The 27,654-nt window shown below is 33.8% G+C and overlaps 1 protein-coding gene across 1 annotated transcript in view; it reads left to right on the top strand.

Moving 5' to 3' along the window:
* Window positions 1-27,654, top strand: part of LOC142321874 (N-acetyl-D-glucosamine kinase-like) — an 84,842-nt gene that overhangs the window by 41,039 nt on the left and 16,149 nt on the right. Inside the window, exons 4-5 of the mRNA XM_075360346.1 lie at window positions 6,144-6,285; window positions 25,551-25,661. Coding sequence (XP_075216461.1) covers window positions 6,144-6,285; window positions 25,551-25,661 — 253 coding nt within the window. The remainder of the gene's footprint in view (window positions 1-6,143; window positions 6,286-25,550; window positions 25,662-27,654) is intronic.

The following is a 27,654-nucleotide window of genomic DNA, read 5'->3' as shown; positions in this document are numbered from 1 at the left end:
GTAACACATCTTACTTTCAAGATTACATACTAGAATCATTAATAGTAGAATTTTTTTTTGTCTTCAGTCATCTGACTGGTTTGATGCAGCTCTACAAGATTCCCTATCTAGTGCTAGTCATTTCATTCAGTATACCCTCTACATCCTACATCCCTAACAATTTGTTTTACATATTCCAAATGTGGCTGGCCTACACAATTTTTCCCTTCTACCTGTCCTTCCAATATTAAAGCGACTATTCCAGGATGCCTTAGTATGTGGCCTATAAGTCTGTCTCTTCTTTTAACTATAATTTTCCAAATGCTTCTTTCTCCATCTATTTGCCGCAATACCTCTTCATTTGTCACTTTATCCACCCATCTGATTTTTAACATTCTCCTATAGCACCACATTTCAAAAGCTTCTAATCTTTTCTTCTCAAATAATCCGATTGTCCAGGTTTCACTTCCATATAAAGCGACACTCCAAACATACACTTTCAAAAATCTTTTCCTGACATTTAAATTAATTTTTGATGTAAACAAATTATATTTCTTACTGAAGGCTCGTTTAGCTTGTGCTATTCAGCATTTTATATCGCTCCTGCTTCGTCCATCTTTAGTAATTCTACTTCCCAAATAACAAAATTTTTCTACCTCCATTATCTTTTCTCCTCCTATTTTCACATTCAGTGGTCCATCTTTGTTATTTCTACTACATTTCATTACTTTTGTTTTGTTCTTGTTTATTTTCATGCGATAGTTCTTGCGTAGGACTTCATCTATGCCGTTCATTGTTTCTTCTAAATCCTTTTTACTCTCGGCTAGAATTACTATATCATCAGCAAATTATAGCATCTTTATCTTTTCACCTTGTACTGTTACTCCGAATCTAAATTGTTCTTTAACATCATTAACTACTAGTTCCATGTAAAGATTAAAAAGTAACGGAGATAGGGAACATCCTTGTCGGACTCCCTTTCTTATGTTCTTCAATTGTTACTGTTGCTGTTTGGTTCCTGTACATGTTAGCAATTGTTCTTCTATCTCTGTATTTGAACCCTAATTTTTTTTAAATGCTGAACATTTTATTCCAGTCTACGTTATCGAATGCCTTTTCTAGGTCTATAAACGCCAAGTATGTTGGTTTGTTTTTCTTTAATCTTCCTTCTACTATTAATCTGAGGCCTAAAATTGCTTCCCTTGTTCCTATACTTTTCCTGAAACCAAATTGGTCTTCTCCTAACACTTCCTCCACTCTCCTCTCAATTCTTCTGTATAGAATTCTAGTTAAGATTTATGATGCATGATTAGTTAAACTAATTGTTCTGTATTCTTCACATTTATCTGCCCCTGCTTTCTTTGGTATCATTACTATAATACTTTTTTTGAAGTCTGACGGAAATTCCCCTTTTTCATAAATATTACACACCAGTTTGTATAATCTATCAATCGCTTCCTCACCTGCACTGCGCAGTAATTCTACAGGTATTCCGTCTATTCCAGGAGCCTTTCTGCCATTTAAATCTTTTAATGCTCTCTTAAATTCTGATCTCAGTATTGTTTCTCCCATTTCATCCTCCTCAACTTTCTCTTCTTCCTCTATAACACTATTTTCTAATTCATTTTCTCTGTATAACTCTTCAATATATTCCACCCATCTATCGACTTTACCTTTCGTATTATATATTGGTGTACCACCTTCGTTTAACACATTATTAGATTTTAATTTATGTACCCCAAAATTTTCCTTAACTTTCCTGTATGCTCCGTCTATTTTACCAATGTTCATTTCTCTTTCCACTTCTGAACACTTTTCTTTAATCCACTCTTCTTTCGCTAGTTTGCACTTCCTGTTTATAGCATTTCTTAATTGTCGGTAGTTCCTTTTACTTTCTTCATCACTATCATTCTTATATTTTCTACGTTCATCCAGCAGCTACAATGTATCCTCTGAAATCCAAGGTTTTCTACCAGTTTTCTTTGTTCTGCCTAAATTCACTTCTGCTGATTTAAGAATTTCCTTTTTAACATTCTCCCATTCTTTTACATTTCTGCCATATGTTTATTGTTCAGACCTCTTGCGATGTCCTCCTCAAAAATCTTCTTTACCTCCTCTTCCTCAAGCTTCTCTAAATTCCACTCATTCATCTGACACCTTTTCATCAGGATTTTAAACCCCAGTCTACATTTCATTATCACTAAATTATGGTCGCTATCAATGTCTGCTCCAGGGTAAGCTTTGCAGTCTACAAGTTTATTTCTAAATGTTTGCGTTACCATGATATAATCTATCTGATACCTTGCAGTATTACCCGGCTTTTTCCATGTGTATATTCTTCTATTATGGTTTTTAAACTGGGTGTTGGCAATTACTAAATTATACTTTGTGCAAAACTCTATAAGTAGGTCCCCTCTTTCATTCCTTTTGCCCAGCCTGTATTCACCCACTATATTTCCTTCCTTGCCTTTTCCAATGCTTGCATTCCAATCTCCAACTATTATTAAATTGTCATCTCCTTTTACGTATTTAATTGCTTCATCAATCTCTTCATATACACATTCTACCTCATCATCATCATGGGCGCTTGCAGGCATATAGACGTTAACAATCGTTGTCGGTTTAGGTTTTGATTTTATCCGTATTACATATAGGATATATTACATATATCCTTATTCTACAATAGTAGAATAGAATGAGAAATAGAGCATGTACTAGATGTATACCAGCTTGTTTCAGAAAAAGTATGAAACACTAAAATCAATTTTGAACATTGGAAGGAATATAGTTGAGAAACAAACAGCTCCTGCCTCTGTTGAAGATCCAGAAAAAGCATTTATGTAAATCAAATTTTATTACCTTAATAGTTCGGAATGTAATTGAATGTTGAAGATTTTAAGAAAAATGAAATTGAGGTATAGAGAAAGAAAAGTTATTTACATTTAAATATAATAAAAGTAAAAATGCATCAGTATAACTATAAAAAAGTGGCAAGATGATATTAGTGTTTTAATCATGTTTTAATTTTTCTTTAGTAGAAGTAAAAAAGGTACTAAAAAAAATATGTAACATTCTAGAGACAAAAAATAAAAATGTTTTTAACTGCCGATAGCATTTTTACTTTCACTGAACTAAAAATAATTTGAAGAAATAAGTTATTTATTACTAGTAGATAAATTCAGTTTGAGCTTAAACTAGAGTAAAATGCAATGAAATGGTGTAAGAAGGAAGACAATGATGAGGTAAATATTAAGAAAAGAACAAAGTATACCAAAAATCACTAAATTTCGTTCTTTAGAGTACTAATGATACAAAAGATACCAAAAATTAAAAGGGTTGGTGTAACCCAGGAAAGCTTTTATGTGAAAAAACTTGTTAATATACAACATATATTTTGGAATTAAAAATACATTTTTAGAAACATTTATATGGAATGGAATATTGTATGGCAGTGGGTCATGACAGTGTGTCTTAATTCTATTCTTTGTTGGTTTTGGTTATGACAGTAGGGTGTGAAAATTATGTAACACTGTCAACTTTTTAAACAACAAACTTAATCAAATCTAGTAAACATAATGTTTTCAAAGCTCATAATATGATGTTTTCAGTCATTCTTGTAGTTTTTTTCAGTGATTAGTAATGTTATTCTCTTTCTACATATTTAGACTTTAATCAAAAAGTGTGATTGATTTGAATTGTGCCTGTTCATTTATTGTTGTTTTGTGTATATTTCATAACGTTCAACTCAACTGTGTCAAGGTGTTTAGTTATTTTTTGCATGAAAAAGAATCAAGGACTTTTGTTATGTCCATGGATTTTTAATTTGCTTATATAAGATGGTTTGCAAATGTCAACTTTTTGTTGCCAGTCAAACACAATTCTCTTGGATTACTTAACTCTCAATTGTTCCGACTGCACAATGTTCTACATCAGTTAAGTGTGATGCAACTTACAGTGAACATTTAAAAGTCATTTATAACAACATAGTCAATATTTGCCAACTGTACTGTGCACACTAATCACAAATCCACTTGCATTAACCTAGGTAGATAAAATTTCTACACGTATATTAAATGAACTACATCCAGAAACATTAGAATATTATGAAATATACAGACATAAACGACAATATATAAAGAAACAACTTCATTACACTTTTCATCAATACATGTTCACCTGACAAAAAAAAACTGCTAATAGTTAACAGCTGACAATGAAGACCATTCACTGAAGATGACAGTAAGAATGACTGAAATGTTACAATGTGACTTTTAAAAACATATTTATTAAATCTGGTTTGGCTTATCTTTTAAAAAGTTGATGGTTAAAAGTAATTTTGAAATACATATTAGGGGATTGATTCCATTAATTTTTTTTTTAATAAGAGTTGTATAGATATTATAAGATTCTATATACAAGGAGTTTTGACGTAATGAAACATTTTAAAAACTTTTCCTGGAAACATATAGCAATATTATTGCTGCTGGTATTTTTTTTATCATGTAAGTGAGAGATTAATTTTATAGTATTTAATAATAGTGTAAATTGAGATTCAGTTAGGGAAAGGTTGAGATCAGAGGTATGTTAAAAGAAAGGGTTTGGATTGTTTGTTGTTAATAAGGTATCAAATAGTGCATGATACTTGTTAAATTGTTATTCTAAAAAATCATAATTCAAAAGTAGAAAAAATTTAATAACCTAGACATTATTTAAACAAAGAATATGATCTTTCAGGTATACGAGGTCTGTAAATAAAGTAATGAGACTGGTTCACAAAAACTTTTTATTTACAATTCAACTATACAAGGACCCCATCACCTTCAAAGTAGTGCCCTTGAGAAGCTTCAAACGGTTTTCCCACTCTTGATAGCAGTGTTGGAACTCAGAAATCAGAATATCCTTCAGGTGGTTGGTTACATTTTTTTAAATGTTTTCTACTGTTCCAAAATGGTGTCCTTTGAGGTGTTTTTTAAAGTTGGGAACAGGAAAAAGTCGCAGGGATTCAAGTCAGGTGTACAAGGTGGTTGAGGAACTACAGGAATGTTTTTCTTTGCCAAAAACTCATTAATTGAGAGTGCAGTGTGACAAGGTGCATTGTCATGATGCAGTATCCAGCTGCCTTTGATGGCTGTTCTCACACAGACAACTCTTTTCCACAGTTTTTCAAGAATTTCTCACTAAATATATTGATTTACAGTCTGTTCTTTAGGCAAAAACACCTTATGTATAGCCATTACTATCAAAGAAACAAATTACCATGATTTTGATATTTGATTTGCTCATTTTTAGTTTTTTAGGACGTGGTGAGTTTGAAGTGTGCCACCCTTGCTCTGGCATTTTGTTTCTGGGTTATACTCAAATATCCAAGCTTCATCACCAATAATAACATTTTCTAGAAAATCAGGTTCAGTTGCAATTTGCCTTAGAAGATCGCAGCACACTTCCACTGTTGTTTTTCTGTTTGGTTTTTTGGGACTAATTTTGCACAAACTTTTTTCAAGTCCAATTCATTTGTCAAAATTTTATGGACTGTGGTATGGTTCAAATTCAATTTCTGCAATCATTCTGACAGTTAATCGCTGGTTGTACCGTATAAGTCTCTGATTCGCTCAATGTTGTCGTCACTTTTTGACGTTAACAGTCTTCCAGAGTGTGGATCTTCCGCAACTGATTCCCGGCCATCTGAAAATGCTTTAAACCACCTAAAAACTTGTGACAGAGCCCAAGTTTTATCTCTATACGCCCTTTTCAATTTTGAAAAGTTTCAGTAGCATTCTCACCTAGTTTAATGTAAAACTTCATTGCACAATATTGCTCATAATTAGTATCTCATTTTTGTAACTCACAACAAAAACTTGTTTCATGAAAAATTTCTTTACATCTCATGTGGCAACAATAGACTAAAAATATTAATACCTAATATAAATCATCCATTCATATAAACATATGTTTACCAGTAATTTTACAGTATTGCCACCTGGCTGCCAAAAAAAACTAGTCTCATTACTTTATTTACAAACATCATATTTACATTCAAATATAGTGACTGCCTTTTTTTTAAAAATGCAAATTGGTGGGATATTTCATACACGCTTTACAGAACAAAAGCGGTTATTTATATTTTCTAAGCTTGGTTATGTTGTTTTTTTTGTTTTCTGTTACAGGGATTAAGTTTAAGTGGCTGTGAACAAGAAGCAACAAATCAAGAATTAAAAGAAGGCCTAACTAGAGATTATCCTTATTTAAGTAAAACATATTTTGTTTGTAGTGATACTGTTGCACCTATCGCGGCAGCAAGAGAAAAAGGTCAGTCATTTGTGTAGCTATTTACTTTTGTTTCATATTAAAACTTATTAAATAAAGATCAGTTATTTGCAGAAAGTATTATCTAAAAATAACAATCTATGTGGTAGCCACCTTGTAGATTGTAATTACAATGACGGTAGGTGATGTCACAGTTATATTTTTACCAATTCATTGGTTTGACCACTAATCTACAAATAAGGTAATTCCTACCCACTTTTCATGTTTGCAATTACACAGTCCCAAATATTTCTCATTTTATCAACTGAGGAGGGTAGAGCACATTAGAATATTTTTATTGTTACAATACAACAGTCAGAAAGGTTTATTACTATACAGTACGTAGTCTTTTGAACAATTTTTTTTTATAAATTTCTTAATTGCAGTAAAGAAAGTTGATATTTCTTGATCAGTGAGAGTTTTTCTTTATTATTTTTAAAATTATTTAAAAGTTGAATTTGATTACTTATTACTAAAATTGAATGCATTTTATCAATTTTTTTACATATTGAAATTTCAGACTAATAAAATAAATATGGTATGACTCCAAATGAACACTGTCTCAGTTGAATTCCGTGTTAAATATTTTGTTATATCTTGATAAGGACTTTTTTTTAGGTTTGGTATGACTGAAAATGAGGTTTCATTTACATAACATGTAAATGTTTATTTGAAAAGCAGGGTTGCTCTTTTATGTCTTGTCTTTTGTTAAATCATAACTGTAAAATGACGACTTCATCTATTTTTTTTTTTAGTTTATAAGGCTTTTTACAGAAATCTTTTTTTATTTTTATTCTAAGGAAATGTTAGATTTATAAGGCTATTACATTTTCTTGATTATTTGAACAGAAAATAGCTAATTTTTTTTTTTTTTGTGGTAGCATTGGTCAATTTAAGTAACCCTTTCTTCATTTACTGTAGTATATATAGTGAACATAGTACATATAGTAATTATTAAATATATATTTTTTTTATTAAGTATATTAAGTACATTTTAATATTACTAAGTATATTTATAAAAAAAATTATCTCTGAAAGAAATCTAGTAATCAACATTTAATCACATAATGAACTTGAACATTAATTTTATGAATTTGCGTAAACTGCCCCATGTGTGGACAAGTATTTCTTTTTTTGGCTTAAATATTTTTCACAAAAAATTAATCCACACATGTTCTACAAAATTTTCTGAATCAGAAAACGCATAAAAGAGATCATTTCAGCAGACAGGGATATTAAACCTACTGGGTTGGTCTAGTTGTGAACTCATCATTGCAAATCAGTTGATTTCGAATTCAAGAGTTCTAAGGTTCAAATCCTAGTAAAGCCAGTTAGTTTCATATGGATTTGAATACTATTTTGTGGATACCAGTGTTCTTTGGTGGTTGGGTTTCAATTAACTACACATCTCAGGAATGGTCGACCTGAGACTTTACAAGAATACACTTCATTTACATTCATACATATCAGCCTCATTCATCCTCTGAAGTAAAACCTTGCAGTAGTTCCAGAGGCTAAACAGAAAAAGAGAGTACAGACAGAGATACTGATGATGGGAAGGCAAATAACATGTTAATTAAAGCACTGGTTAGTATATGTAATTTATAAACTGGAGAATTACTGTCAGATTAAAAAATATATTTATATGTTATCAAAGAAAACAGAAAAACAGGAACAGATAAATGTTAAAAATTCTGAAATATTAATACAAAATATTAATACACAAATAGAATGTAAAATAGAAAGTTTACTTGATAACAATAGTTCAGTTTTAGTTTAGTTAGTTTGGCTGTCAGATTACTTTTAAAAAATGTTTTGAAGAAGAATAAAGCTATGTGCTTGGCATTTGTGGGTCTTCAAATACTACTTGATATCACCATAAGGATTATCTGCCCTGAGGTACATCCCTTGATCCATTTCTCTATTTCTTCTATTTCCAATTAACATTTTGACTTGATTGTTTCCATTTTCTGTTGGTTGCCTATAATTTTTAGTCTTTTCAAACCACTTCTTTGCATCTTATACTGAATCTTCTAGTTCTAATTTAATCAACCCTTCTCTCATGATGTGTCCCAGAAGTTAGCTTTCCTATTGTGAATTGTTCTGATCAAGCCTCCATTTTCATTCACTTTTCTAATTAATTTGCCATTTTTTCAATGTGAGTTATCATAAACTTTATTTTTATTCACTAAACTAAGTTATTTTTTTTTTTTTTTTTGTCTTCAGACATTTGACTGGTTTGATGCAGCTCTCCAAGATTCCCTATCTAGTGCTAGTCGTTTCATTTCAGTATACCCTCTACATCCTACATCCCCAACAATTTGTTTTACATACTCCAAACGTGGCCTGCCTACACAATTTTTCCCTTCTACCTGTCCTTCCAATATTAAAGAGACTATTCCAGGATGCCTTAGTATGTGGCCTATAAGTCTGTTTCTTCTTTTAACTATATTTTTCCAAATGCTACTTTCTTCATCTATTTGCCGCAATACCTCTTCATTTGTCACTTTATCCACCCATCTGATTTTTAACATTCTCCTATAGCACCACATTTCAAAAGCTTCTAATCTTTTCTTCTCAGATACTCCGATCGTCCAAGTTTCACTTCCATATAAAGCGACACTCCAAACATACACTTTCAAAAATCTTTTCCTGACATTTAAATTCATTTTTGATGTAAACAAATTATATTTCTTACTGAAGGCTCGTTTAGCTTGTGCTATTCGGCATTTTATATCGCTCCTGCTTCGTCCATCTTTAGTAATTTTACTTCCCAAATAACAAAATTCTTCTACCTCCATAATCTTTTCTCCTCCTATTTTCACATTCAGTGGTCCATCTTTGTTATTTCTACTACATTTCATTACTTTTGTTTTGTTCTTGTTTATTTTCATGCGATAGTTTTTGCGTAGGACTTCATCTATGCCGTTCATTGTTTCTTCTAAATCCTTTTTACTCTCGGCTAGAATTACTATATCATCAGCAAATCGTAGCATCTTTATCTTTTCACCTTGTACTGTTACTCCGAATCTAAATTGTTCTTTAACATCATTAACTGCTAGTTCCATGTAAAGATTAAAAAGTAACGGAGATAGGGAACATCCTTGTCGGACTCCCTTTCTTATTAGGGCTTCTTTCTTATGTTCTTCAATTGTTATTGTTGCTGTTTGGTTCCTGTACATGTTAGCAATTGTTCTTCTATCTCTGTATTTGAACCCTAATTTTTTTAAAATGCTGAACATTTTATTCCAGTCTACGTTATCGAAAGCCTTTTCTAGGTCTATAAACGCCAAGTATGTTGGTTTGTTTTTCTTTAATCTTCCTTCTACTATTAATCTGAGGCCTAAAATTGCTTCCCTTGTCCCTATACTTTTCCTGAAACCAAATTGGTCTTCTCCTAACACTTCTTCCACTCTCCTCTCAATTCTTCTGTATAAAATTCTAGTTAAGATTTTTGATGCATGACTAGTTAAACTAATTGTTCTGTATTCTTCACATTTATCTGCCCCTGCTTTCTTTGGTATCATAACTATAACACTTTTTTTGAAGTCTGATGGAAATTCCCCATTTTCATAAATATTACACACCAGTTTGTATAATCTATCAATCGCTTCCTCACCTGCACTGCGCAGTAATTCTACAGGTATTCCGTCTATTCCAGGAGCCTTTCTGCCATTTAAATCTTTTAATGCTCTATTAAATTCAGATCTCAGTATTGTTTCTCCCATTTCATCCTCCTCAACTTCCTCTTCTTCCTCTATAACACCATTTTCTAATTCATTTCCTCCGTATAACTCTTCAATATATTCCACCCATCTATCGACTTTACCTTTTGTATTATATATTGGTGTACCATCTTTGTTTAACACATTATTAGATTTTAATTTATGTACCCCAAAATTTTCCTTAACTTTCCTGTATGCTCCGTCTATTTTACCAATGTTCATTTCTCTTTCCACTTCTGAACACTTTTCTTTAATCCACTCTTCTTTCACCAGTTTGCACTTCCTGTTTATAGCATTTCTTAATTGCCGATAGTTCCTTTTACTTTCTTCATCACTAGCATTCTTATATTTTCTACGTTCATCCATCAGCTGCAATATATCGTCTGAAACCCAAGGTTTTCTACCGGTTCTCTTTATTCCGCCTAAGTTTGCTTCTGCTGATTTAAGAATTTCCTTTTTAACATTCTCCCATTCTTCTTCTACATTTTCTACCTTATCTTTTTTACTCAGACCTCTTGCGATGTCCTCCTCAAAAATCTTCTTTACCTCCTCTTCCTCAAGCTTCTCTAAATTCCACCGATTCATCTGACACCTTTTCTTCAGGTTTTTAAACCCCAATCTACATTTCATTATCACCAAATTATGGTCGCTATCAATGTCTGCTCCAGGGTAAGTTTTGCAGTCAACGAGTTGATTTCTAAATCTTTGCTTAACCATGATATAATCTATCTGATACCTTCCAGTATCGCCTGGCTTTTTCCAAGTGTATATTCTTCTATTATGATTTTTAAATCGGGTGTTGGCAATTACTAAATTATACTTCGTGCAAAATTCTATAAGTCGGTCCCCTCTTTCATTCCTTTTGCCCAGCCCGTATTCACCCACTATATTTCCTTCCTTGCCTTTTCCAATGCTTGCATTCCAATCTCCAACTATTATTAAATTTTCATCTCCTTTTACGTGTTTAATTGCTTCATCAATCTCTTCGTATACACACTCTACCTCATCATCATCATGGGCGCTTGTAGGCATATAAACGTTAACAATCGTTGTCGGTTTAGGTTTTGATTTTATCCTTATTACAATGATTCTATCGCTATGCGTTTTGAAATACTCCACTCTCCTCCCTATCTTCTTGTTCATCACGAAACCTACTCCTGCCTGCCCATTATTTGACGCTGAGTTAATTACTCTAAAATCACCTGACCAAAAGTCGCCTTCCTCTTCCCACCGAACCTCACTAATTCCTACTATATCCACATTCACCCTATCCATTTCCCTTTTTAAATTTTCTAGCCTACCAACCTTTTTTAAGCTTCTAACATTCCACGCTCCGACTCGTAGAATGTTATTTTTTAATTTTCTGGTGACCCCTTCCTTAGTAGTCCCCACCCGGAGATCCGAACGGGGGACTATTTTACCTCCGGAATATTTTACCAAGGAAGGCGCCTCCATTATTGTTATGTGAAAATGCAGAGCCACATTTTCTTGGAAAAAAAAAAGCAGCTGTAGTTTTCCATTGCTTTCAGCTGCGCAGTACTCAGAGGACTGAGTGATGTTGATACGGCCGTTTAAGTCGTCCTGACTCACGCCCCTAACAACTACTGAAAGAGCTGCTGCCCTCTTTCAGGAATCATTCCTTAGTCTGGCTCTCAACAGATACCTCTCCGATATGGTTGCACCTTCGGTCCAGCTACTCTGTATCCCTGAGCACTCAAGCCCCCTCACCAACGGCAAGGTCTCATGATTCATAGAGGAGGCTAAGTTATTTAAAAGTACAAATTTAAGTTAACCAACCTACAAAAATTCAGCTTCTGCTGTGATCAGATCTACTAATTCTTCATTTTACAGTCTATACTTTTAATCTTCTCCAATTTCCTCCTTGCCCACATTTCAAATACCAGTATATTCCCCTCTTTTCTTTGTCTCATGTTTCAAGTCTACAAAGAATTACATTTTAATTATAAGACTTCACAATCTTTAACTCTAAATAATTATACTATATAATAATGTTTCCTTTTATTAAATGCTTCCTTAGCCATTGTTATTCTTACTTTTATTGTGTTTTTACTTATTCAATTCTTCTTTCCTTTGCATAGACAGTTCTTTCTTTCACAAATTGCTTTTTGATTCTTAACCTCATTACTTTTGTTTTCTTAACATTCATTTTTCATTCCATATTCTGTTGTTCTTCTAACTTTGAAATCCTCACTTGATGTATCCTATGCTTCATCTTCTAAATATACATCTTTTCTGTGAACCTTATAGATTTTATTTTCCTTCTTCATATGCTGATTCCTACAGCTTCTTCTACAGCATTTTTTATCATATGAGTGCCATTTGAAAAGTTCTTGACCTGACAAAGAAAATACAAGATTTTTAGAAATTTTTTATTTTTCATTATAATCACTTTGAAATTCAATATGTTTAGACCAATGACTTTGCAACTTTTTAATACCTCCACTATTATGTGCTTTGTCCAAGTTTGCAAAATAAGCAGTTGTCTCAGTTTGACATCATTTGAAGTCAACCTTCACCCAGTGAGCCATTTCTTCAGATTTTGAAGTAATCTCTGGGAGCAAAATCCAGCGAATACAGTGCATGTGGAAATACTTTTAAATGTAGGCCATGAAATATTGCATGTATGCAGGCACATTATCGTAGTGAAAGAGCATTTTCTTTTTAGACAGAAGTGGACATTAACCTGATTAGCTAGCATCCTTCAATCAATCCAGTAATGAAGAATAATACTTCCCATTGATGATCCTACCCTTTTCTTGGTAGTTTATGAGCACTACACCATGACAATCCCCAAAAACTGCAGTCATGACTTTGACTGCAAATGGAATAGTTTGTACTTTCTTTGGAGCCCTTTCACGTGCTCCCATCTACTGTTGGACTGCAATTTGGTCTTTGGTGTGTAATAGTGAATCCATGTTTCATCTACTGTTATAAAAGATCGCTGAAATTCTGAGCAATCACATTTAAATAAGTCTAAACATTCTTGAGAACTGTATAGTCGAATACATTTTCTTGTTGACTATTAGTAAACAGCACGCATTGAACAGAAAGCTTTTTCATATACAAAACATTTTGTAAAATATAGTGGACACATCTATCAAGATGTTTGCAATATCAGCAATCAAGTGCACCATCAGTCTGCAATCATTTAATACATCATTATGAATCTTTGTGATGATTTTGTCAGTCATAGCAGTTTTTGGGCGTCCTGAACGTTCATAATTTTGAATGGTTGTACAGCTATGTTTAAATTCAACAGCCAGCTTTTTTTATTATTAAAAATGAAGGAGAAGAATCCTTTAATGTGGAATTCAACACGTTTTATGTCTGTTAGAGTTAAACCTTTAAAAACAAAGTAATAGATAAAACTGAAATTTCATCCATTTTTCAGAAAATGTCAAAAATTATTTGCTTTACTCGAATATGCTGCCTCCATAAATGAAACAGGAAATTGAGGATGTAGGATCTAGAGAGAGTACAAAATGTAAAGCAATAGAGAAGTAAATCAAAACAGCTGATGATTGAACACAAAATAAGTTCAAAATTGAAAATAAAAAAATTAATTTAATCAAAAACCAAAGCAAATTTACTTCAAACTCTATTTAAAAAAAGTATTTATAAACTTTTAGGCAGATGTTAGTAGTGATATAGTTTTTTTTTTAATTAAGAAGACATGGGATGTAGCCTGGTTATATTTCTTTTCAGTTTTTATTTATTTTGTTTAAGAGAATTTCAGTGAGTTTGTTATACAAATTTGTGTATGTGAGGTATTTTATAATGTTTAGATCTGCATGATCTTCATTTGATGTGGATGTTGAATAGTACTTCTTTTCTTTTTCGTTGGAAAACCTTTTATAGGCACCATGTGATCTTGAATTGAACCCCATGGTAGTGTGGGACTCTCCCTTGCGGCTCTATCTATTAGAATCCATCTCCCTGTACAACTTGTGATGCCAGACCCACCTTATTGTATTATCACAACACCACATGTGTATTGTCTTCTGCATTTTTTTTCTCAACCATACAGCCAGGAACACACCCCAGTGGAGACTCAGAGAGACGTATTTACCCCTGGATTTCTTCTGTCATCTTTGTTCAGATGATCTTAACCGATTTGTATAACATTCTGAACGGGAAAATTGGTTTGCTTGGCATTTCTCCCACCACCACCTCATTCGGTCGTCCTAAAGCGAAGACCAAATGTCTGTGCCACAAACGGCTACTGAGCCTCGAAACAGTTTAGTGACCAGTGTCCTAAATAGCTCCTAGAGCTTAGCTAACAGCATGAGCGGACTAAGCACGGTGCCATACACCACCAGCTTATGTGTCCCAACACCTCACTTGTCATATACGTACTAAAATGGGTAGGCGGACCCCGTTAACTACTAAAAATATATATGACATCCATAAATTAAAATTTACTTTGTCTTTGTCAAATCTTAACCAATATCATGGACACCACATACACACCCTTTCAGTTTGCAGCATAATCCTAATGATGTTCTTTGGGCTAAGCACTGAATTTTCTCTAGCATCCTACCATGTACTGCAGGAACCAATTGCATACGAACATTGTGTTTCTGCAGTATCCTTCTCATGACAATTTTCACATTCTGCAGAGGCTCGTAGCTTCCATGTGTATATGTATGGTTTAAAACACCCACGACCGGTGAAGAACTGGATCAGCTCATACCCCAATCCCCCGTGTTTTTGGTTACAGCCATCTCTGAATATCAGGGATCATCAATATATAGGTCCATCTGCCTTTCATCAAGTGATCCCATATCTCCTGCCACCTGCAGAGAAGTGATGCCCCTGCATCCACCACACCTGTAAAACTCTTATATGTCTCATCCCACTTCCAAATGAAGAGATCCAGAGGCGCAAGTCCGGCCGCTACGCCGGCGGCATCGCCCGAAACGATCCTATTCCCGAAGGGAGACAGCTCTGTATACCTGACTAAGAATTGCATGGGTGGACGTTTGTGGCCCTTTCCAGCGCGATTGACCAGACTGGTGTTCCATACAAAACTTTTGGGAACACCACCTGGAACAAGACCATACAATTCGATGTGGGGCGGAACCCCTGTAATTACCATTATCCGACAAGTGGTGGCAGCCATTTTCTCGAGTTTGACGAACACTTCACTATGCCTCTGAACTTGGTGTTTTTATCTATCCACATCCGATGTACTTCACTGCAGGGGTAGGGTAGACTATACCGTGGTACCAACAACAGATGTAATCGGGGTCAGGTTCCGCTTGCCCGAGACTACGACCACTTGGTTCTTCTCCGAAGAAAGCTGAGGCCGATCTCCTCAGGCGCGTTGGCCCGAACACTGACCCCTGTGGAACACCGCAACTCAACCCGATCCGCTCCTTTCCCTCGGCAGAACTACCCGTCGCCAATGGAGAGGTAACACTAGGCAATCCTCTTGAGGTATGGACTGACGACAAGACTCCTCAATATCCGGAACATCGGCACAATGGTTCACTATTAAATGCATTTTTCATGTCGAATAAAAACACAGCCGTTATCAAACGCGTGTACCTCGAGCCCGCTTTGGCCTCCCGGATGGTGTTCATGACTAGATATGGCATCTACAGTTGACTTCCCTTATGGTAGCCGAACTTGAGATTGCTAAGACCGCCTATTGCCTCCAATTCTTCGTTAAGACTGTTAATCAGCACCCTCTCATAAAGCCTGACCAAGAAGACTAAATGATGCCTAAATGATGGCGGGTCTCCCTTCTTTCCCGAAGAGAACAAGTCGACATGACTTACAGGACTCTGGAATCCATTCCCGGATTATGACATAGTTGTAATGAGATAGTTGAAACCATCAACCACGCACCAAGGAGCGAGTTTTAAAACAAGCTGGACCTCCTTCCAAGGCACTCCGTCTGAGCCAGGACTCTTCCCGCGTTTGATATTACTACTGTCCACCACGACCTCTTCTGTGGTGGTCAGGTTTTTAACGCAGTCCTTGCGAACCCTCATTTACAATGGTGTGGGAACCATCCACATTATACGGCACCAGTGTTGTTTGTACCCGGCGTTTACTACATCTTTTACATTTTGATACACCTTCAATTTTTCCAACCTATGCCTGTTCATGTCCTCTGTGGAGACTGAACCCCATAAATTTTAATTTTGACCCTGCCGTATACGATAAAAAATTAACGACTATTATTGTCTTTTAGCAAATGTTTTAATAATTTCTCTTCAAGACCAATCCAGATGCAGTAGTATGCACAGATTGATTGAAACAAAATGATACCGTTGGATGCGTATTTGTTGTTAATGACAGAACCTATATGTTTGGTCTTCCTAGTATTTCAAGTGTCTACGCTGATGAACGATACGCCATCAAAAAAGCTTTGAATATCATTAACTGAAAATACCTTCACAACCTTATTTGTAGCGACTCGTGTAGTGCACTCCATGCTTTAGAAGATTTGTATTCTAGGCATTCTGACGTCACCGAAATTTATAATGCAATCACAGAGTTGAAGTATCGTCAACAAAAAGTGAGTTTCTTCTGGATTTCTAGCCGTGTGAGAGTCCTGGGTGATGGAAGTGTGGATTCCGCTGCTAAAAAAGCATGTAGTCAACAGTCTTTCAACATTCATGTTACTTCTGCCGATTTATTTAATTCTGTAAAACACACTCTTCGCAAAAAGTGGCAAAGTAACCGGATTACTACAGTAAATAATAAACTCCGACACATCAAAGATACTGTGCTACCATGGGACTCTTCATGTAGAAAAATTCGTCGACAGGAAGTGGTCCTTTGCCGATTGCGTTTAGGACACACCAAAGCTACCCACGGATACCTGATGTCAGAAAATACATATACATCGTATACGTATCCCTACGTATACGATGTAACTGCTGCTGGAGTGTGTAGAATATCCTTGTGGATTGCATATGTTATGCAGTCTTACGTTAATTTAAATTGCCAAGGAACATTCACCGAATCTTGGGCAACATGAAGAAGATTTTAGATCGGGTGTAGTTAATTTTACGGAGAATCAACATTCTTCATAAAGTTTAAAGTTTGCCATTTTAAACCAAGAGACAATTTTTGATTTTATTTTACTCTTTTATCCGTACTGTATATTTTATTCTAGTGATTATCTTTTTAAAATATTTTTCGTTTTAATATTATTATTATAGTTTTAACCTTGACTCTATAATCTTTTTGCTATCCTAGAAGATGCCCTTTACACTCCTCTCAGACTTCGTTAAATTATATATGTCTATTTCAATTTTGTATTTTTTATGTTTGCCGACTTTGATATTAGATTTAAGTGAGTTTTTAGAGATAGACTTTGCTGTGATATTAGTTGTTTTTGTTTTAGTCTCGTTATAGGTCTTTTTTTAGTTTATTTTCTTATAATATGTTTGTTCCGGGTGATGATAACGTGAAAGCGGTTTTCGCCCTCAAAAACAAAAAAAACTCTGGTGATGACAAGGGGGATATCAACGATAGCTATTTCCTCGTGGTCATCTCACTACATCGAAGAAAGAAGGCCGTTGTGCAACTCCAGAGAGTAGCCCTGCATCAAGAATGGGAAGACGCCTACCAAATTTTCTGGTAACAGTTCTGTAGCCGTCTCTCCAGATATCCTCGTCAAGGGCATCGCAGAGTTCCCTTCATTTCAGCCGTTTGATCATGGAGATCTAGTACTTCATATTTTGTCTATTCCTCTGAGCTTGTTCCATCAATAGGCACGGAGCTCAATATTGTTATTCCTATTGTCCCTCTGTAGTCTTCGCATGGCGTTTATGTAAGATCGTCTTAGTCTGTCAACCTCGGCAATCCACCAACAGGTCAGTTTCCCAGGTTTGTTCGACGGCTTAGTTGAATCTCCTTGAAAGCATCAGCTATAATGCCCGAGTGGTCCGTGAGGTCTATATCGCCGAGGCGCGCCAGAAAGTTGGCCTGAATAGAATCCAAAACCCCATGTCTAATTACCGGATGAGGAGCCTTATGCTTCTTGCTCTCAGAAGGTGTGATAGCGTACAGAATCGTGCTGTGATCTGACAGCGCCTCGTCCTCCATAACTTCCCACTAGTGGTCAACATTTAACCGCTAGGTCTCAAGGATGTTACATCGATTAAGTGGTGAACTCGCCCCTATTGTAATTAGGGACGTCGACTTGATTCAAATAGGCTTAGACTCAGGCTTGATCCAGGTTGCGGCCATCGCCTCATGGAGAGCGCAACCGTGGTGGTCACGCGCCGCTCCGCCCCACTAGTGGTTTTTAGCGTTAAATCGCCTCCTACCAAGACGGGTTTTACTCTGTTCATACGTCCATCATTAAACCGCCCAGACAGTGGTCGAAAGCATCGAATGAACAGTTCAGCGAAATATAACAGCGCCGTCGAAGTCTCTAACAGGGTATAGCTTGGCTATTACCGGAGCGAATTACCGACAGGGCACCAGAGATCTCGATTACGGCGGCGCTGCTGGCAGCATCGTAGTCACACTGACTCAGTGGTCAGTGCTATATTTCGCTTGCTGTTCAGTATGAAGTCGGCCTTTTTACATATCTGCCCAAAAAGGAGTGTACTGTATTTAAGGTGTATGTATTTATGTATATTAGTTCCACCGTAGCAGCTCAACGGCTGAACCTATTTAGATTTACGATCCCGCGTTGGATTCTTTACGTTATCAGGGAATTTTTATATATATATATATATATATATTTTAAATAATTGTGATGAATAATTAAAATTTTAAATATAGTTAAATATAGTTTAACATATATATATGTTAAACAGATTTTTTTAAATTTGAAAATTTTTTAAATTTATTTATTTATTTTTTTTATCGAACTAACAATGATGATGGCACTCACATATATATAAATTTTAAAAATGTATTAATTAAATGCATTTAATATTTTAAATCAAAAACTTATCAATTTATCATTGCTATTTCTTTTTTTTTTTTTAATAAATAAATGTATAATGTAATACATTTGTCAGCAAATGATATCAAGACACACTCAGAAATTATAAATTTATTAAAAATTATTATAAAAGAGAATTACTTATAAAACAAATTACATTTATTTACAATCTGAAGCCCCCCAATGGGATTTTGTATTTGCACAATCCTGGTAAAAATCTATTTTCAGCAAATAGAACAGACATATTATACTAACATCAAACCTGACAGCAAAATACTAAACTGGCAAAAGTACATATTTACTATTTAGTATGCTGATTGTTGTTAATGAATGCATCTTAAGGAAGCAGTCTTGAAGAAGAATGCACTTTACCTTACTGAATAGAGACTATATTGATGGTACTCTCAGAGCTATTATCTTAATTTTAGTGAGCTTGGTAGGCTGTTGCATATTGATGCAACATATTACTTTCTGTTTGGCTCAGTGAAGAAAGGACTGGGAAACCACTTCAATCGTCACTTTACCTGGTTAATCCAGCATGGGATAGGTGGCTCGATGCCAACACACCTACCTCCAGCCAATCTACTGCCCAGGCGGTCCCTAGTCACCCAGGGTGCTACTCTATTATACCCCTTCAGACGTTCTGCTCAGAGCGAGGAAATGGAGGAAGCCAGCCATGATAGTCCATTCTCTGCGAGTCTTTCAGTTGACTTTCAGATCAAGAAAGGAAATGGTCCGCAGTGTCATCGACCCTACAGTCCAGGCACAAGCCCGAATCGGCCAAACCAAACCTAGCCAAACTATTCCTAAATGCACCATGTCCTGAAAGGAATTGAGCTGTGTACCGATTGAGGGAGACCCACCTAATTGCTGCTTGCAGCTCCCTAACATTTGGAAATATACCATATGTGTATCAACCAGTAGAAGAATCGTTCCACTTAACTTGCCAAGAGTCAAAATCTTGGTCTTCAATCTCTCGCACACACCCATTAGTAAGAAGGCGCCCCTTCTTAAAAACATACCTCTTGCTACGTTCCGTAGCTAGAATGCCCATGGGTTTTATGCCAGCAATCACAAAGACTGCCTCTCTCGAGACAGTTCTGTAGCCCCGACAACAGCTAACAATAGAAGACGCTGGGCTCAGAATAAAATGTCCCTATAACATTGGAACCGTAAACGATGAGCCCAGACGGGTTCAGCGTACAACATTATGGCCTCGCAGACATTGGTAAAGAATACGCATGGTACGATAATTCAAACCCCAATCGGGATGGATGACTCTACGAACACCAAAGAAGGCATCAATAATCATCCTTGCAACAAACTGAAGGTTCTTCCTGAATTGAAGCCTCTCATCAAGGATGACATCCAGATATTTCTGAACGGTGACATACCTAATCGGAAAGCCGTCCATCATGACCCCGGGTGATGGGTCGGGCTAGACGACCTTTAAGAAGTATCATAGTGGTTTCTTCGCACTGAAAACCATCTTGTGCTGAAGACTTCACAACCTTAGTACCTTCGTGTCGCTCTGAGTTCTCAGCACATGAGTTAAACTCGACCAGCAGCAACCCATCGTCGGCATAAGTCATGATGCGGCAGCCACTGGGCATCCGCAACCACATTAGAGAGTCTAACTCAATGACCCAAACGAGTGGTGGACCTAGAACACTGCCCTGTGGACAACCTTTTGACAGGATCTTTCCTATTTCCAGCCGCCATCATGAAGGACGTTCTGTTGCTGAAATAGCTCTAGAGAGTCTCAATCTCATTTTACATGCAGCCACGCTGTTGCAACTGAAACAAGACAGTGGGCCAACACAAGTTATTGAAGGCACTGGATATGTCCAAAAAGACGCCGAGTACATATTTGCACTCGCTGGTCGAAGCCAAATCCATTACTCTAAGAATAGCGTCCTCTGTGCTTTTGCCAGGGCAAAAACCACACTGGTCGTACATCAGCATATGGTTAGAAGTCAACCTACTATTAATGCAGAGGTATAAGACCTTCTCGAAAACCTTACCTACTACAGGCAAAAGCATCAGAGGACGGTAAGAAGAATTACAGTGGGGTCCTTGTCACCCCCTTTGAAGAGTAGTTTCAATTCACGTTTCAAATGAACTCAACATTGAAACTGGTTTTAATTACAAAAATCTGTTGGTTCACAATCTCTCTTCATTGTATAGTTTGTTAATAACAAGATGGATTTTCTAGCCGGACTGTGGTGTGAATGGTAGCGTCTCGGCCTTTCATCCAGAGGTCATGGATTCAAATTCCAGTCAGGCATGGCATTTTCACACGCTAAAAAACTTATCATTCATCTCATCCTCTGAAGCAATACCTAACAGTGGTCTCGAAGGTTAAAAAAAAATATGGATTTACTTTCTAATGATTTAGGCTTCACCTTAGTTCATGCTAAGGCAGATTAAAAAAAGTTATTGTGGATTTTAAAACTAATATTAAAAACTGATGAAACAGAAAAAGCCAAAATTAGAAGGTTTTTGAAATTTGAAATAGGTAAAATTAATCTGTATTCTAAACCAAACTGCAAGAGAAGGAAAACAAAAATAATTTCATTAATGAGCTTAAACAAAAATATGTTTTTAATTTAAAAACCAATAAAAGTAACCCTGTTTTGTTTGGATAATATTTATTATAAAAACAGGGTTCATAACATTTTTGAGATGGAATTATATGTTAAAATTAATAAGAACCTCTTAATGTTTTACCATAAATTGAACCTAATCATGTTATAAGCAGGTGCAATATTTGTAGCACTCCAAAAGGAAGAGACTAATTAATTAATTATTTCTAATCCAGAATTTTGAAATTATATTGCCAACCAAAAATACGTAAATCAAGTATATACATGTTTTACGGAATAAGTGCTAACTTATTACTTAGTACTAATTACTAACTTAATAATTAATATTTAGCAGAATGGTTGTTAAAAATAACTTTGATCTGATTAATCATTTAAAAGATGAAATTTTACAGATTGGTGATTTATGTGACTGCACTGTATTTCAATCAAGGATAAAAGATTGATTTCTCACCCAATCTATTGATTCCTATAAAATAGAGAAGTGCATAATGATAGCAGGTTTGTGCATTAAACAAAACTCTTTTCAGTTTAATAATGATTTTTATAAAAAACATTAAATTTATTTACCAAACTGAAAGTGAACAGATATTCCCATTTTTGGATTTGAAATTAGCTAATAAAGAGAAAATAAAAGAACTTTTTATGTGTACCAAAAAAATATGCACTAACAAATAAGTCTATCACTAAAATTCTTTGCATCATAAAATGGCAGCTTTTAAAATGGTAGTTTGCATAACAAGTTGGATACCACTTGATTTGGAGGTGTGCAAAGAGAATTGAATTTTATTACCAATACTCTTGAGTTCAATTGTTCTACTAAAAGGATCATTAACAGCGTATGGGAAAGAATAAAAAAAAATTTAACAAACACAGCAAAACAATCTTACTTCATAACAGTACATAATAAGGATTGGAGAAACCAAAGGTAAAAATTGCATATTGTCTTCTGTGTATTAACAAGGTAAAGATTATTTTTGTAAAATCACATCTTTAATATTATTACTATGTGACTATCTAGGAAATTAGCTTCTGTTCTCCGAAACACTAAAAAATAAAACTAAGCCCATCAGAGAGTGGTTATTAATAAATTTATTTGTGAAGACAACAGTTGCAGTTTAGAATACATTGGGCAAATTAAAAGAAAGTTTAAAACTAGAATAAAGGAGCATTTGATTCATTTTTTTTTTTTTTTTTTTTTTTGTCTTCAGTCATTTGACTGGTTTGATGCAGCTCTCCAAGATTCCCTATCTAGTGCTAGTCGTTTCATTTCAGTATACCCTCTACATCCTACATCCCTAACAATTTGTTTTACATATTCCAAACGTGGCCTGCCTACACAATTTTTCCCTTCTACCTGTCCTTCCAAAATTAAAGCGACTATTCCAGGATGCCTTAGTATGTGGCCTATAAGTCTGTCTCTTCTTTTAAGTATATTTTTCCAAATGCTTCTTTCTTCATCTATTTGCCGCAATACCTCCTCATTTGTCACTTTATCCACCCATCTGATTTTTAACATTCTCCTATAGCACCACATTTCAAAAGCTTCTAACCTTTTCTTCTCAGATACTCCGATTGTCCAAGTTTCACTTCCATATAAAGCGACACTCCAAACATACACTTTCAAAAATCTTTTCCTGACATTTAAATTAATTTTTGATGTAAACAACTTATATTTCTTACTGAAGGCTCGTTTAGCTTGTGCTATTCGGCATTTTATATCGCTCCTGCTTCGTCCATCTTTAGTAATTCTACTTCCCAAATAACAAAATTCTTCTACCTCCATAATCTTTTCTCCTCCTATTTTCACATTCAGTGGTCCATCTTTGTTATTTCTACTACATTTCATTACTTTTGTTTTGTTCTTGTTTATTTTCATGCGATAGTTCTTGCGTAGGACTTCATCTATGCCGTTCATTGTTTCTTCTAAATCCTTTTTATTCTCAGCTAGAATTACTATATCATCAGCAAATCGTAGCATCTTTATCTTTTCACCTTGTACTGTTACTCCGAATCTAAATTGTTCTTTAACATCATTAACTGCTAGTTCCATGTAAATATTAAAAAGTAACGGAGATAGGGAACATCCTTGTCGGACTCCCTTTCTTATTATGGCTTCTTTCTTATGTTCTTCAATTGCTACTGTTGCTGTTTGGTTCCTGTACATGTTAGCAATTGTTCTTCTATCTCTGTATTTGAACCCTAATTTTTTTAAAATGCTGAACATTTTATTCCAGTCTACGTTATCGAATGCCTTTTCTAGGTCTATAAACGCCAAGTATGTTGGTTTGTTTTTCTTTAATCTTCCTTCTACTATTAATCTGAGGCCTAAAATTGCTTCCCTTGTCCCTATACTTTTCCTGAAACCAAATTGGTCTTCTCCTAACACTTCCTCCACTCTCCTCTCAATTCTTCTGTATAGAATTCTAGTTAAGATTTTTGATGCATGACTAGTTAAACTAATTGTTCTGTATTCTTCACATTTATCTGCCCCTGATTTCTTTGGTATCATTACTATAACACTTTTTTTGAAGTCTGACGGAAATTCCCCTTTTTCATAAATATTACACACCAGTTTGTATAATCTATCAATCGCCTCCTCCCCTGCACTGCGAAGTAATTCTACAGGTATTCCGTCTATTCCAGGAGCCTTTCTGCCATTTAAATCTTTTAATGCTCTCTTAAATTCAGATCTCAGTATTGTTTCTCCCATTTCATCCTCCTCAACTTCCTCTTCTTCCTCTATAAAACCATTTTCTAATTCATTTCCTCCGTATAACTCTTCAATATATTCCACCCATCTATCGACTTTACCTTTCGTATTATATATAGGTGTACCATCTTTGTTTAACACATTATTAGATTTTAATTTATGTACCCCAAAATTTTCCTTAACTTTCCTGTATGCTCCGTCTATTTTACCAATGTTCATTTCTCTTTCCACTTCTGAACACTTTTCTTTAATCCACTCTTCTTTCGCCAGTTTACACTTTCTGTTTATAGCATTTCTTAATTGCCGATAGTTCCTTTTACTTTCTTCCTTTTGATTCATTATAAATATAGAAGATACCTGTAACATAGCATTACTTGGAAAATGGTCACAGAATTAGTTGGTTAAAAACAATGGTTAAAAGTAGTAATTAATAAACAATAATTGGATAATTGAAGAACTTCTATCACTACTGAAGCAGTTACTTCATTGTTTAACAGTGATTGAAACCAGTATCCAGTAGCCTGCTTGAAGTTTAAATTTGTTAAAAACCCTTTTGTGAAAGTTTTCAGTCACAAAATATTAAATTGTTATTCCAACCTTTAACATTTTGTTAGTGGGTAGGGATATCTCTTTGACTGGTTTAAGGCTCATGCTAACTTTTCTTGAAATAATGTACCCAAATTATAAAAGAGGCATGCATTAAGTAGTGGTGGACAATTCAGTTGGAGTTTTAAATGGTTCAGATGTTTTAAAATTAAACTTATGCTTTTTATTGGAATTGCCTATTGAATGGCAACTGTTATTTGTATTTTTTTTACTTTTTTTGTTTTAAATCGTGGATAAAAATGCATGTTTTATAGTACTTTATTAATACATTACTATTATATTATTATACACATTACTAGTACCTTATTATAATACATTGTATAATATTATTTGTTAAGTAACATTGGATATTATTTTTTTGTTTTTATGATTTATTTTGTTTACTCTTTTACACAATTTTTATATATATAGATTTTCATAGTGTCTGCTGATAATTATTATTAATTAATTGGAATGGCCACTAGTTTTTAGAATTTAGATATAGTTTTTTGTAAACTATAACTATATTTAAACATATACTAAATACTAGAACATACTAGAATGTTAAAACTATATTTTAAATATAGTTAAAAAAAATATATTTAAAGTTTGTGCTGTCTCAGTTGTATGTTCTTTTGAGTGCATTTAATTCTTTGTGATAAAAATATTTTATAATTGTATTTTTTCTGTAATCTCTTTAGGTGGTATTGTCATGATTACTGGAACTGGATCTAATGCGCTTCTAATAAATCCAGATGGAAGTGTTTTTCAGTCTGGGGGTTGGGGTCATTTAATTGGAGATGAAGGTTCTGGTAAGATACTTCAAAATTGTTGTATAGAACTGTTGTTGAGTAGCTGCTTTAGAAATAGGTTGAAAGGATATCTTACATGCATTATCTATTATGTGTATATATTACAAAATTTCTATCTCCAATACAAATAGTTCTTTTGAAGCATTTATTGGTTAAAGATCACACCTCATATGCTTCAACAAACTTATTCAATCCTGGTTATTTCCATGACAAACTGATATTGTTAATTATAAATAGTGTATTTTGATTAATTATTCTATTATTTTTTTAGACTCCTAAGTTTTTTCACTCCATGTAAATAAATTATTTATAATTTTATTACTCATTTATTTTTAAATTATTATCAAAAGATGAAAATTTCTTTCATAAGAAATGTATTTTTAATGTAATAAATATTTGCAGTTTCTTCTAATTGCTTTGTTAGGTAATTTTTTATTAAAAGAAAACCTGTAATAAATGGTTTTCTTTTTTTTCTATTCCATTTGACTTATAAGACATATTGACAAAAAAAAGGTAGTAACACTACAGATAATCAGAAGTAATATGCAATATTATTTAAAATGGCTTGTTTATTATATGGATTAATATTCATCAGACTTTGATAATAATATTTATTTATTACTTATTCATTGTTATATCAATGTAACATCAGCTTACTTTGCTTTTTGCAGTTTTAGCAAAAAATCTATAAACTGTCTGAATTTTTAACTACAGTCTAAAAAACTATTTATTCTGTATGTACTTATTTAAATGAGCTTGTACAAAATAAACCTACATATATATATATATATATATATATATATATTGCTATTATATTGGGGTACTAATTGTTACACATGTTTTTAATAACTTTGATGATTTTCTTAATGATTTTAAAATTATCTTTCTGTAGCCGTAATAATTTTCACAAGCAAGATTATGTTCTTGCTTGTGTAATAATAATAAAGAAATTTAAATCAAGTTAAAGGGTATTTTGTTATAAAAAAAATTGATATGGACATACATAACATCCTTATATGCCTATTAAATTACATATATACATTTTTTCTGCACTTTATTTAAACTTATTTCATTTGAAAGTGAGATACGATCCTCCAATTCATTAATAAAGTGGACAGTTACACAATTACTGAAATATTAGTTTTTATTAACATCAAATATTGATACAATTATTAATTCAACAATCTTACATGAAATATTAGTATAGAGTAGAAGACTCTTTATTATTTATATCACTAGATCTGTATTATTCGTATCTTTGTGAGTTGCTGATGAACAAAAGTTTCAGATTTCTAATGTGTCGTATAAGTAAAAGTTAATAATAATTAAACTATTCCGTTTAGTGAACTCGTGTATACTGGTTACAAATGTTAATTTCGACCTTATGGTGTAAAATATTCAGTTTTTATTATTGGATTATTTGTGAATAATCAAAAATGAAAAAGAAACAATCATACAGGAAAAGAAAGATAACATAAAAATTATATCTCAAAAAACGACAAGAAGATGAATATGAAAAGAAAGAAAATATTAAGAGCAAGGGAAGAATAAAAAAATTAAGAGAAGATGATAAATTTAAAGAGAAAAAAAAGTTAAAACCAAAGAAAGAATAAAAATATTAAGCGAGGATGAAGAATATAAAGAGACAGAAAATTTGAAAACTAGAGAACATGTAAACAAATTAAGATTAGAAGAATTATATCAAACCAAAGAATGATTAAATGATTGGCAACAAAAAACAAATAAACAAAATGATGATCATCTCTGACTTTAGAGAATATTATCCGACAATATCAGAAGAGTAATGAACTAAAAGATAAGAATTTTTTGAAATTGATTAAAGATCAGGAATGTATGCCTCTTTATATATATATATATATATATATATATATATATATATATATATATATATATGTTGTTCTTGTAAGGGTCTACTTTACAGTCACTCTGTAGTTAACTTTATGTAGATAAAATTACACAGAAATTCTAGAAT

The sequence above is a fragment of the Lycorma delicatula genome, chromosome 1 (genome assembly GCF_047948215.1).
Source record: "Lycorma delicatula isolate Av1 chromosome 1, ASM4794821v1, whole genome shotgun sequence".
In the NCBI taxonomy this organism is placed as follows: Eukaryota; Metazoa; Arthropoda; class Insecta; order Hemiptera; family Fulgoridae; genus Lycorma; species Lycorma delicatula.
Note: the sequence above shows the minus strand (reverse complement) of the source record. Positions and strands in the feature narration are given on the sequence as shown.